We start from the raw sequence: 13,694 nt of genomic DNA, 5'->3' as shown, positions 1-13,694 counted from the left end.
CTTAGTCCTAATTCCTCATACAGAAAATGACTAATCTGGAAACATGTTAAACACAAATGGATATGTATAGTGTTCACCAGACAGTTTGGAACTGAGGGGAGGGAAGTGGGAAAGGAGCTTGGAAGGAAATTATGTAACTTAAAAATATGCATATGCATATGGATGAATGTTGAAAAACTTTCATATCTTATAATTGGAAAAATAAAATAAAATATCAATTGGAAAAAAGGTTTTTATAGTGCAAATCAATCTGGTGAGCCAGATAAGACAGCCTGGTCTGGAAAGAGATACTGAAGGGACCTGGGTATTTTTTGGGGGGGGGGATATGAAATTTAAGTCCACAAATACTAAGAAAGTGGCTACTATGTGAGGGCAGGCACTGACTATGCTCACTGCTGATGCTAAGCAGGTAAAGAAGGGCATGATTCCAGTGCTCTAGATATATCCAAAAGAAAAGGAAGCCATGTCAGCTACTACTCCCAAAGAGGATCTAAGGGAAAATTTGATAAAGGTAAAAATGAGAAGGGTAGACAAAGTGCTCTAGGAAAACAATTCATGAGAGAATCTGAGAGAAACAGAGAGAGAGAGAGAGAGAAATGGGAGGGATGGGGGTTGGGGGAGAGACAGAGACACAGACAAAGATTAAGACAGCCAGAAAGAGAAGAGAGAGTTCATTTTCAGTTGAGGGGAAGAATCAGGGAAGGTTTCATGGACGAGATGTCACAGGAGCATAGTCCTGAAAGGAAGAATGGACTGGAAGGCAGAATGGGCTCAGATGTTCCAGGACTATGGGCCAACCTACTCAGATCCAGAATTAGGAGAGAGCAGAATGAGATGGAAAGGGAATCCACTTGCCTGGAATGGAGAACACCTGAGATGAAGCTGGAGAAGCAAGCAGGAAGTAAACTGAGGATTGCCTTGGATGCAGGGTTAAGGAGTTTGTATTTCATCCTATAAGTGATAGGCAACTTCATGGTTTGAGCAATCTAGCTAGGAGCACTGTCTCTCCTACCTGTTTGACCTTGGATCATTACTTAACAACTCTGGCCCTATAAGTGAGCCAGCAAAGGATGTTATTAAAGATCCAAATGGCGCTTGGCAGAAAAAAAGGTTCCTCTCCCTTGCCTTAGAGCAACAAAAACTCCTGCTTAGTCCAATGACCAGTGCATTAAAAGTGAATATCCATGGCAGTTGTGTGGGTGTATGTGTGTATATAAATATGTTATATATTCACATATAATGCACACATGCATATTATATACTTGCATATACATTCCATAAACATATGTATAGAAGAAATATAACTTTCTTTTATCTCTACATATTTTAAGTATATCACTTGAGGCTTGATCCCAGACCTTCTGACTTCCAGACCCAAGTTCCTTTTTTGACATTACTTATCATTTATAGTTTGCTACCATACCCTGGTTACAGACTGCCTGGTAATTTTCTCTTGTTACTTAATGATGATATATGTCTTGCCAATCTAGTTTGAGAGATATTCTCCTAGGACTAGATTTTTTTTATTTCTTTAGTGCCCTCTGTGTCTATATGAACAGATTTTTAGAAATCGTCTTGTCATTTTCTCTCATTACTTAATGATTATATATGTTTTGCTAATCTAGTTTGGGAGACAGCTTCGAGGACTAGGGTCTTTTTCATTTCTTTTGTGCCTCGAAGCCTATATGAACAAATTTGAACACAATTTACTGGGTTTTCTTGGCTATAAGAAGAGTGAGAGTTTAGAAAAGGGGTTAATGGACATGGACTAGCCCAGAGAAGGCTCTTTGAAGACCAGGTGAGATCTGAGTATGACTTGGAAGACTGGTGTAAAAATGTTGAGAGAAGAAAAGAGAAGAGGATACTTAAGGCAGAAAGAACAGCAAGAGCAGGATGAGCAAAGGTTTCAGAAGAATTCTAAAAGTCATTGTAATCATAGTAGTCAGCGGTGAGGACTACCCCGACTAGAATCAACAAAAGGTGCTGAACACTCAACTGGTCAAGAAAATGGTATTTCCAGACCTGACCTGACCCCCCCTCCCCCAAATAGGAGCGAATCAAAGAGATGGGAGGAGTCCTTAGATAGGTGTTAGTGGACAACTGAGTTTGGAAAATGAAGTGCAGATAGACTAAAAGTAGTAAGTTGAATTATGCTTGCGGTGTTTTTTTAGAAGGACTAAGACCATTTGTTGCTGTGAGAATGATGTTTCCTCAGTAGTGGCCAAGCTAGGAGCCTGCTGACACCAGATATCCCATAGGAGATTGTGGGTAAGGCAAGTATATTACTCCCAATTAGAAGAAAAACTTCCAAAGTCTAAGAATTCTTCTCTTCTTGTCCTGAAGAGTACAGGCTTGGGTTTTGTCCATAGGGCCGATCCAACTTTACCTCCTAGAGCTTGCTAGGTTGGAATTTCTATGTAAACTGAAAGGTCCTATAGAAATTAAACTTGCTATTATCGTCATTATTACCGCTATTGCTAATAATAAGTATGAATAGAGGAAGATGAGTCATCTTTTTAAAATACCCGTATGAGGTGGGAAAGGGAGACAGGCGGTATTATACTATTATCTATGAATGAGCAACTTGAAGGACCCAGCCTGTGATTTTTCCAAAGAACAGAGGCAGAGATGGAAGTGGAATTGCAGGCCCACAGAGCATACACTCACTTTATCAGATCCACACTGAAGTGACATATATGAAATCCTGGCACCAGAATCTGTTTAGCATCTGAGAGATGTGATTCACCAGCTTCTATATGCTCTCATATTTATATTTTCATGGGTAGATGTTTTTAATCATTGCAACCAGATTGGAAATAGCTTTAGGGGAAAAACACTATATTTTAGCTCTTTGCTGTTCAAAATGTGCTCAATAATTATGTTTTTTCAAAAAGTTAGTTTTTTTTTATTTTACAAATATATCTGGGGGCGGCTAGGTGGCATAATGGATAAAGCACCGGCCTTGGAGCCAGGAGTACCCGGGTTCAAATCCGGTCTCAGACACTTAATAATTACCTAGCTGTATGGCTTTGGGCAAGCCACTTAACCCCATTAGCCTTGCAAAAAAACCTAAAAATAAACAAATAAATAAGTAAATAAATTATCTGGAAAGGGAGGCAGAACACATGGATTTTCTCAGCTGCATCACTTGCTAGTCATACAATAACAAGTCATTCACTTTACCTCAGTTTCCTCTTCTGTAAAATAGGAACATCACAAAAGGCCTCAAGTGGCACTTGAACCTGGCTTCTAAAGTAGGCTAAGAGGTGGTAGTAAGGAAGGAGGGTATTCCAGACAATGGGGTGGTACTGATTTGTGTAAAGGCATGAAGATAGAAGGTAATACAGGATAAGACAGCAACCTGCACTCTGCCCTTGTCAGATTATACCAACACACCACATTTCAGGAAGGATATTGCCCAGCTGTAGTACCTCTTGATAGGGGGTAACCAGGATGGTAAAATGGATGTGACACCATGTCATATGATGATAGCTTGAAGAAACTGAGGCAAAACTGGGAGACTTTTATACTATCTGTACTATCTGTCTACCTGCATTTAAAGATTTCTAACATGAAAGAGAATTATCCTCTCTGTCTTTGGATAGCAAAATTAAGAAGAGTGGGTTGAAGAGGCAGATTTGTTTGGGCTGATGGAAATATTTTTAATAGAGCTGCCGAAATGTAGACAAGGATAATTCGAAAGATAGTGAGTTCCCCATAACTGAAGGTCTCTAAATAGAAGCTGGATGACTACTTATTGAGAAACTTGTAGAAGCAATTCCTTTCCAAGCAAGAGGGGCAAGGTGACTTCTGTATGTTCCCTTCTGAGTCTAAGATTTTGTGATTTGATTGTATTCTTATTACTTTATTATTGTTATAGTTGTTTTTATATCAGCTCCTAGAAGGACTAAGTTTCTGGAATGACATGACTTGTATAGGAATCTATTCATGCTTTATAGATTAGCAGGCTCCATAGAATAGAACTCTGGAAAGAGTATGGTGCTAACACAAAAGGACAGAGATAAGTTTCCTAGTTAATATGGCATAGCTGTGACATTCAGAATATGGTATCCCAATGCCAACTACTACATATAATGAGTAAGAGATGACCTTTCCATAATATGATGAGGAATCATGAGAGAAGAAGAAAAAGAAGACAACAAGGAGGAGAAGGAGGAGGGGAGGAATAGGAGGAAGGAGGATGGAGGATACAGAAAACAAGGGGGGAAGAAGAGGGAGGGAGAGAGAGAGAAAAAGAAGGGAAAAAGGAAGGAAGGAAGAAAGAAGAAAAAGTAAAGTATTTATTAAGTGCTTACTCTGTGTAGGTACTGTGCCTAAGCACTGGGAATTCAAATAGAAGTATGTATATTCCACATGAAAGTTAAATGCTACCATTAAAAGACAGAAATAATTCACACACCTTTCACAATTATGGGTAGAAAAAATATATATATATATAGGTTTTTACAAAACAATGGGGTTAAGTGACTTGCCCAAGGTCACAAAGGTAGGTAATTATTAAGCATCTGAGGCCGGATTTGAACTCAGGTCATCCTGACTCCAGGGCAGGTGCTCTATACACTGCACCACCTAGCTGCCCCTGCCCTAGAAGATGTATTGTAAACCAAAGGAGAGATAAAATTACAGAAGACAAAATATTTTGATTATATGAAAATGAAAAATTTTTGCACAAACAAAAGTAATGCATCTAGGATAACAAGGGGAAAATCTTCGCATGATATTTCTCAGATAAGTGTTTGACATCTTAGAGATAAAGACAACTAAGAGAAATACTTAATACCAAAAGCCATTCACCAGTAATTTAGTGGTTAAAAAACACAAACAGTTCTCAAAGGAAGAATGGCGCATCATTAGCAACTATATGATTTATTTCTCCAAATCACCAATAATGAGAGAAAAACAAAGATAACCCTGAGGTTCCCCACAGATTCTGTACACTGGCAAAATACAAAAGATGGGAAGGGTTAATGTACTGATAAACTTCTTTTTTTTTTTAGATTTTTGCAAGGCAAATGGAGTTAAGTGGCTTGCCCAAGGCCACACAGCTAGGTAATTATTAAGTGCCTGAGGCTGGATTTGAACTCAGGTCCTCCTGACTCCAGGGCCAGTGTTCTATCCACTGTGCCACCTAGCACCCTGTACTGATAACTTCTCAATATTTTTTAAGCCTTTGGTCCTTTCTAAAATGATGACCTCAGAGGAAGAATCACCAATGGGAAAAGAATCCCAGAGCAGAGATTTCTTTGATTGGATAGTTGAAAGTCTAGGTTCTAGAAGGTGGATTCCAGAGATCACAAAGTTGTAAAGGAGAGGAAACATGGCTGGGATCCTTTCTCAAATCGAGATCTCAGGGAAGAAGCTACCATGAAAAGAGAAAATTCCAAGGTAGAAGTTTCCCCGGGTGCCCTTTGGCAGTGAAGGATAAGGTGAATGATTCTGGAAATAGCAGAGTTGTTAGTGAGGTCAAAGTAAGACTTGAGTCCTGCCTAAAAGGGGGAGTCATCAGTGAGGAAAAGAGGACTCTAGGTTGGATGTTTTCTAGGATGGCAATGAAGCAGTTGAGGAAATTGAGGATTCCAGAGAGCTAGCTAGAGTGAGTAAGTGAAGGGAAGCATGCCTGGGGTCACTTTCAAAATGGTGGTTCCAGTGAAAGAGACATGAATAGAGAGAGAGGAAGAAAAATAACAAGGAGGAAGTTTCTCCAGTTGTCAGTGGGCCAGGAGGAAAATTCCAGAACAAATCTAGGTAAAAATTAAGTGATCTTTGATCTCATGCAGAAATACTAAACATATTCCCAATAAAATTAAATGTTAATAGGGATGTCTGCTATTATCACACCTGATTAACATGGTTTTAGATATTTTAGCAATAAGGCCCCAAGAAAGAAACAAAAAATTAGGAATGAAAGGAAAAGATCTCAACATGATCATATACCTAGAAAACCCAAGATGGTCAACCTCTCCAAAATTAATGAACCTAAAACATGGCTTGCAGTATACTAGATAAATCCAGAAAATGATCTACATTTTGATATACCTCAACTGAGAATGAGAAGATATTGATGTAAATAGAAATGCCCTTTTCAATAATGACAAATATAGAAATTGTTTGAGTGCTGACATTTCAAGACATACATGAGACTTAGAATGACAGCTTCAAAATGACTGGAACAGAAATAGAGGAAGAAGTGTCTCAACACCAACTTAAGAAAAGCTTTGTTTTTTCAAGTCCTTCCCAAGTTGGTTCCTTCCTACCTTTCCAGTCTTCTTACACCTTCCTCCCATTCACATATTCTATGACCCAGAGACTCTGATCTCCATGTTGCTCCTCGAATACTCCATCTCCCAATTGAGTATTTTCGCTAGCTGCCCACCCATACCTGGGAATGTTCTTCCTTGCTTTCCCAGCTTCCTTTAAGTGCCTTTTTCTAAAAGAAGTCTCTTCCAATCTCCCTAATCTTAGTCCCCTTTCTCTTAGATTACTCTCAAATTAACCTCTGTGTGTGTGTGTGGGGGGGGTTGTACATAGATTTTTGCATGTTGTCTCTCCCATTAGATTATTATTAACTGCTAGGAACAAAAAGGATTTTTTTTGTACATGTTTTTGATTGTTTGCTTGTTGTTTTGCCTTTCTTTGTATCATATCAGTGCCGGGCCTATAAGAGAAGCTTAATAAACGTTATTGGACTACCTCAAGATATCACTTTACACTCACTAGAAGGGGAAAAACCTTTTCCAAAAATTATTTTTCATGAAGTCCAGTACTGGTGGGGTTATGGGGAAATGGCCATTAAAATGAAATTAGTCACAAAACTAATCATACATTTGACTTAGTAATTCCACTGCTAACACTTTAACCCCCAAAATATAATGGGAGAAGGGTCTAGCTATAAAAATATGCTACTTTTTCTAAGATCAAAAAATTAGAATTGATCTGTCTAATAACTGGAGAATAGTCAAATAGTTTATAGTGTGCATAATTTTAATCAGTAGAATAGGATTTCTTCACCTTTGCTGTTCTAGGGAAGCCTAGGAATCCCTTCTCAGAATCATATTTTTAAATGGCTAAAATAAAATATATAGGATTATATTATAGTTTTATTATATAAAGCTAATTATATTAAAATACAATTATAAAAATATTTTTCTCATCTAAATTCATGGAAGGCAACTAAGTGATACAATGGCTAGAGCCCTAGGCCTAGAGTCAGGAAGATTCTTCTTGAGTTCCAAAGTCTCCTCACTGTGTGCTCTTGGTCAAATCATTTAATGCTGATTGCCTCAGTTTCCTCCTCTGTAAAATTAGCTGGAGAAGGATATGACAACCCACAACAGTATCTCTGCCAAAAACAACCTCAAATGGGGTCCAAAGGAATCGGACATGACTGAAATAAAGTGAATTACAGCAACGGGAAGTTACCGGACTTCTTACATCTCTCCATGGACTTAATAGAGGTCCATGGACTTACAGATTCCAAACCCTTTGAATGGAATGTTGCAAACAGGTCCTGCTCTATTTTTGCAATGTTATAAACAGCATCTAGCAAGGTACATTACTACTCATCAAAGGTTTATTAAGTGACTGATGGGTACACTGATAGAACAGATTATGGTGCTGTAAAAATATAAATATGGAAAATACAAGGAAATATGGAAAGATTCAGTGTGAGGGGGTTTAGAATATCATCATCAAAAGCAGATTGCTAAATTGCTACATGTTAAAAAAAATTTTTTCAAGGAAAAGAAAAAAGAATAGATGGGTACAAGGTAGCAATATTTTGTAGCTGCCTATGGGGTAATTCTGAACAAAGGCTTCCTGTTTCCTTTCCAGTTGATTCTTTTAGTTTTTCCTCATCAAAGGCTAGGAGACTGCAATAGGATTTCTCCCTTTTGCTTTATGTATGTCTAGAAGTATGCTTTTTTGTTAGTATTAATATGTTTCTAGTAAAAACTGTCAAAGAAACCAGGCCAATCGAATATACCTTTTTAAATACACTGTCTAACTTCTTTACAAATTATATCCCTCAGCTTCAGGTCTTTATCCCTTTTGGAATTCAGATCCCACAGTGAAAGGCCACACTTTATAAACTATTGCCAGTCACTGCTTTTCAATGAGGGTGATGAATCTGAGAGCAGATTGGGCTAGCAGAGAGGAGAGAAGACCCAGAAAGTCCCTGGCTGGGGAGGAAGAGAGGGGATTCAATGGGGATGTCCCACTTTGGTTCTGGGTCTGGGTCTGGGTCTATAAGTCTACAGATGCCTACTGAAAGCAAATAAGTTATTAATAGAAATGCAGATAGATGAGAACACAACTAAAAAGAGTTCATTTGACTGGGCTTGGATTTAAGATTGTTTGGCTGTTACATGACCATTAGGTTGGGCCAATAACTCATGAATGGTTGTTGCTCATGTGAGATGCCTCAGCAAGCACAAATGATCCCCAATGGCACCAGTGGGCTGGCCTCAACGGCTATTGGTGACAAATGCTATGATTAACACAAGAGTCCTCTATCCTGATCCAGAAGGCTGGAGTTTAAACTCAGAACCCAATGATTTGTAGTCACTGTTATTTCCCAAGTACTAAGTCAGCCAGAGTATACTTGACAGGTAATTTGCAAGAGGTCTGAACTGGTTAATCCATCTTCCAGAGGGTGGGCCGAAAACTCCTGAGAGGAACTCAGACAAGAAAAGACTGGCTGAGGAGAAAAATCCATATTTCAAAACAATTTGCCACTAAAAGCTCTGTAATAACCAGAGGTAGAATCAGAGCTAAAACAAAAACTGGCTCGTCTGGTATACTGCCAGTAGAAGGAGACAGAGGTTCCTTTCTCTTTGTGGCCAAGAAAAGTATTTACTGTTTTTACAAGACACCAGTGGCGGCAAACTAACTGTCATTGATGGCTTGCCCAGTGCTCGGAAAGCAGACTGTGGCGTAAACACTGCCACCAGGGCAGTGGACCAAGGCCCGGCTGCTGCTTAACAAGGTTGGGAAGGGCACACCCCGGCCTGCCCGGGGAATGGTAGAACTCTAGCAATGGGCCAGTGGGACTCTATGAGGGCCATTCAGATGATTCCCTAGACAGTGTACTCTTAGCTCCAATTCATTTCTTCCTAATGCAGGCCTTTCAAGACAGGATGAGCCTCTCTATAACACTGGGATGGAAGAAAAAATGTGGGTGACCCTGAGACATCAGGTATGTGTACTGGCTGGGTACTTGGGGGGGTCTGACCTATTTCCTGCTGAGACATGTAATAACCACACTCTAAGAAGCTCGTAATGAATCTGAGAGGGTCTCTGAGAGCAGTAGGGTGGGGAGAGGCCCGAGGGGAACCAAAACTGTGTCTGCACAGGAGCCAGGAGGGCCAAGTCTCAGTGAAGGGATGGATTGTCTTTAGAAAAAGGGAACTTACCATGAGAAAGGTATTTAAAATCCACAAAAAATTTCACAGGTTCATAAATCACAGGATCATTGGGGTTCACCCGTCCTCTTGCTAAATGACAGGAAAACTCAATTTGTTTTTCTGTTGAAAAAGGAGACAAACACATAAAATGAGTATATTTTTCTTCAGTCTTGACAAGTTACGTCTGCTTGTTTTCAAATGAGGTAAATACTCTTTGAGCTCGCTTGGGTTGTTGTTGGTGGTGTTTTGAATATCCTCTCAGTTTCCTCATCTATAAAATGGGGACAATGTCTGCCCCACTAACTTCACTGGGCTACTGGGAAAGGGCTTTGTAAACTGGAAAGCACTGTATCTAAGTGGGAAAGATTCTTCTTCATTATCAGTAATTGACAACATTGTCAAGAGATTTATGTACCATTCATGACTTAAATCACTGAAGAGTTGAGTGGGGAGGGGTAAGAACAGGAAAATCAATATAGAAAGGAATCACTGAGTCCTGGTGCTGGAGAAGCCTGGAGATCATCTAGTTCATACCCATTCAGTTTACACAGTTTACACATGAGGAACCTGGATCCCCAACAAGATGAAATAATTTTCCTAATATCACACAGTAAGTGGCCAAATGGGGAATTTTAAACCAGGGTCCTTTATATCACCTTTTAATATGAAAAATGTATTATGTGAGATGAATAACAATGGTAAGGTGATGAAAAGCCACATACTAATTGTAAAGGCTGACGTATCTGAGATAATCTGAGCTTGGATCACCTAGAAACAAGGCTTGGAAATACTTGTTGATTGATTAATTGATTGAACAGCTGGTGCCACATTACTTGCCACCACCCAAGAATGACCTTCATGCCCTAAGATAAGCCTGGCACCGGGTCTCCATGGCCTGCAAGCAAATGCTCCTGGGGAGAAAAGGTCTTCCTAAGGAGCCTTACTCTTACACTCCCAAGTGCAAACAGGAATAAAGGATCTAGAACAAGTCGAGAGCCTTTAATGCTCCTCTTCACCCCTTCTTTTTTCCCTTCTTTCTCCCTCTCCCCTGCCTAGTTTCTAGACCAGCCAGAGGGCCCCTTAGTCATTCCTTAGTTCCCACAGCAGCCCACTCAGGACCAAAAAAGTAGTTGACTTTTTTCCTTTTTTTTAGGGTTTTTTTTTTTTTTTTGCAAGGCAATGGGCTTAAGTGGCTTGGCCAAAGCCACACAGCTAGGTAATTATTAAGTGTCTGAGGCCACATTTGAACTCAGGTCCTCCTGACTCCAGGGCTGATGCTCTATCCACTGTGCCACCTAGCCACCCCTGGCTTTTCTTTTAAGTAAAATTTTTGCCTGGCAAGGCCCTGTGTCCACAAAATCCTTTTTTGGTTGGTTCTGCATTATTTCAAAGGTGCTGTTGGGGCAAATTAGCCTTCCACCAACTCCCCCTTCTATTTTGCATTTCTTATTTGTCTTTTCACCACCTCTCATAAGACCACAGAGCATTCTACTAACATCTTATTAACTTACACAATATTCCCATATACCTCCAATTGTAATTCATATGAGCAGTTCTGACCCAAACCCCTTAAAACAGAGATAATGGAGTTAGAAGTTGATACTCTAATGTCAGTATTTTAATCAATTTTTGCACCATGAGCTCATTATGGGTATTGGCTCTCATTGTTTCTTTTATTCCTCTCTGACTACTACTTTCCCCTTTAAAATCAAAACACTTACCATTTAGAAAATCAGCAGTGACAGGGGCTGGCAGGATTGTCTGTGGAGACAGTACCTTGAAGACTTCTTTGTGCTCTTGTTCAGGAAGAAGGGATAATATATTCTGGCACACCAGCTCTGACTGATATAAAAAAATGGTCATATACATATTTTATTATAACACAGAATAGGCAGCACTTTGGAAAATTAACTACGATGCAAGTCTTGGCAAAGTTTTTTTTTTTAATATAGAAGAAAGTAATGTACAAAGTGTCCTTTGAAGTTAAATATTTTGTTTTAACAGTGAGTCTAAAATTGAGATGGATTTGTCCTTTGAATAAAGTAGTATTAATTATTTATGGTTAGTTCAATATCCCAATGGATCCATAGACATGCCCCCAATGAGGCAACTCATCCATGCCTCTGTGTCTTTTGTCTATGAACCCCTGAAAAATTTCCCCATGGAGGGGTCCACCCAATACACTGGAGTCTTTCCAACATCAATGGGAAACCAATGGAATACCAGAGCTATACAAGAACAGCTCAACTGGACAGCCGATCCCTTAATCAGCTATGGACTTGTTCATTTGTAGTTTCTTTCTTGAGACTCACCCAAGTCTTATTGGGAGGTGAAGACAATAAAAATTGAATCAATACACAAGTTTAAAAATATTGGCACTTAAAAATTATAATCATCTTGAGTTATAAAAATAATACTACAGCTTTTTGTTAGTATTTCCAATGTCAATGAAAATATTTCTGTTTTGTTTAGTTTCGTTCTTCAAAATGATTTAATTTGGGGTTTTTTTCCCTTTATTGGGGCAACACCATCCTTCCAATTTGCAAATTGGTTGGCTCACATGGCAGTTTCTCCATCTGGGTCATTCTACATCAGATAGTGTGCCACTATGAATATTTTATTTTTTGAAAGTAGAATGAGAGGCAACATTTTCAATAAAGAGAAATTAGAGTAACTGTTCTCATGATATCGATACTCAAGGGGATAGGGACTATGCCAATTGTTTCTGAAATCATTTCTTGATTTGACTAATTTATTAGTGTCTAATCAAAGCACCCAGTTCACTTCTCTGAAAATAAATTGGCAGACACATTAACAATCCATCAATGAAATAATCAACAGGTACAATACTAAATGCTAGGTTTCAATGGAAAAGTCTCAATGGCCCCACCCTCAAGGATCTACTATTCTATTGGAGTTCTGGTTCCATCAGATCATGCTGTGTCTAGGATGAGCTCCAATCTCTGCCTGTTGAAAAGTCTCCCTTTGCTTCAAGAGGCCACCTCATCCAAGCTTCTCATTTTACAGAGATATAGTGTAACTTGTCCCAAATTGTTTTACAGCCCCTTGTCTTTATCCCCTCCTAGAGCTAATGCATTCCTTATTTCCTCAAATCACTCATGAGGGATCTGTCCTTTGTCCTTATCACTAATCCCACTTTTCTTTATGTCATCATTATAGGTATACTAGTTCTTCTTATCATTAGATCTTAGTCTCAAGAACAGAATTTAGGTCATAGCAATCTTTCTTAACCCCACAATGTGCCTTGTACCTTTTGGCTGCTTAAAGCTTTGGAGCTGAATTGAAAGTAGTGCTAAGGAATTCTTTTGCTAAAATAGAGTCAAAGCTCTTTGCCCCACCCAGGCCACCAATGCAGCCCCAACCAGATAAAGAGGCAATAGGGAAATATTTCACAAAAATAAACAAAAAATGTACTGAAACATAGATAACAGCAGTAAGTGGTTTTCTAAATCACTATGTGCCCTGCAGGAATCCTGGGGTACCTCTTAATGGCCCCATTTCTTTTTGAGTGTGAGACCACCAGGTTTCTGTAGGTAAGGGGAGTTTATTGCATATACCTTTAAGCTATATTCAGTTAAAAATCAGTAGCCTTGGGGGCAGCTAGGTGGCAGTGGATAGAGCATGGACCCTGGAGATAGGAGGACCTGAGTTCAAATCCAAACTCAGACACTTACTAATTACCTAGCTGTGTGGCTTTGGGCAAGTCACTTAACCCCACTGCCTTGCAAAAGAAACTTAAAAAAAATCAATAACCTTACTTCCTTGGGTCTTTCTTCCACAAAAGTAGGCAGTAAGGAAACTTGTGATGGGGAAAGCCTATGACAGACTGAAAATTGAGGCAGAGGCTGCCATTAGCAAGGCGATGTCCCACATAGCCTTTTTTTCTCCTCATGCGGACACAATGTTGTGTGACCCCTTAGAGGGAATAAGCTATATAAGGTATACAAGGTAAACTAACAAGTCTAACATAGTGAATGTCATTTTGATCTTCTTTGAGAAAGGACAAAAAACCACCCAATGCAATAGCCTTCTAAGTGTTCTTCCTGCCTCCAATCTCTCCCTGCTCCAACATAGCCTCCACTCAGCTGCTCAAGTGATTTTATTAAGGTATAGGTCTGACCATATTTACCCGCTGCTCCTAAAACCCCAATGGTTCCCTATTAATTCTAGATCAAATACAAAGTTAGGCAGTTAAGGGTCTTCACACTGACCAGTTTCCTCCTCTTCTACATACTGCAAGAACCAGCTGCT

The 13,694-nt window shown here is 39.3% G+C and overlaps 1 protein-coding gene across 1 annotated transcript in view; it reads right to left on the bottom strand.

Annotated features, from left to right (window-relative positions):
- The window catches only part of PASD1 (PAS domain containing repressor 1), a 72,996-nt gene that overhangs the window by 39,985 nt on the left and 19,317 nt on the right, over positions 1 to 13,694 (bottom strand). The window contains exons 7-8 of the mRNA XM_074203487.1: positions 11,144 to 11,264; positions 9,432 to 9,542 (exon numbers count right to left, since the gene is read on the bottom strand). Coding sequence (XP_074059588.1) covers positions 9,432 to 9,542; positions 11,144 to 11,264 — 232 coding nt within the window. The remainder of the gene's footprint in view (positions 1 to 9,431; positions 9,543 to 11,143; positions 11,265 to 13,694) is intronic.

Source organism: Macrotis lagotis, chromosome X (genome assembly GCF_037893015.1).
Source record: "Macrotis lagotis isolate mMagLag1 chromosome X, bilby.v1.9.chrom.fasta, whole genome shotgun sequence".
In the NCBI taxonomy this organism is placed as follows: domain Eukaryota; kingdom Metazoa; phylum Chordata; class Mammalia; order Peramelemorphia; family Peramelidae; genus Macrotis; species Macrotis lagotis.
Note: the sequence above shows the minus strand (reverse complement) of the source record. Positions and strands in the feature narration are given on the sequence as shown.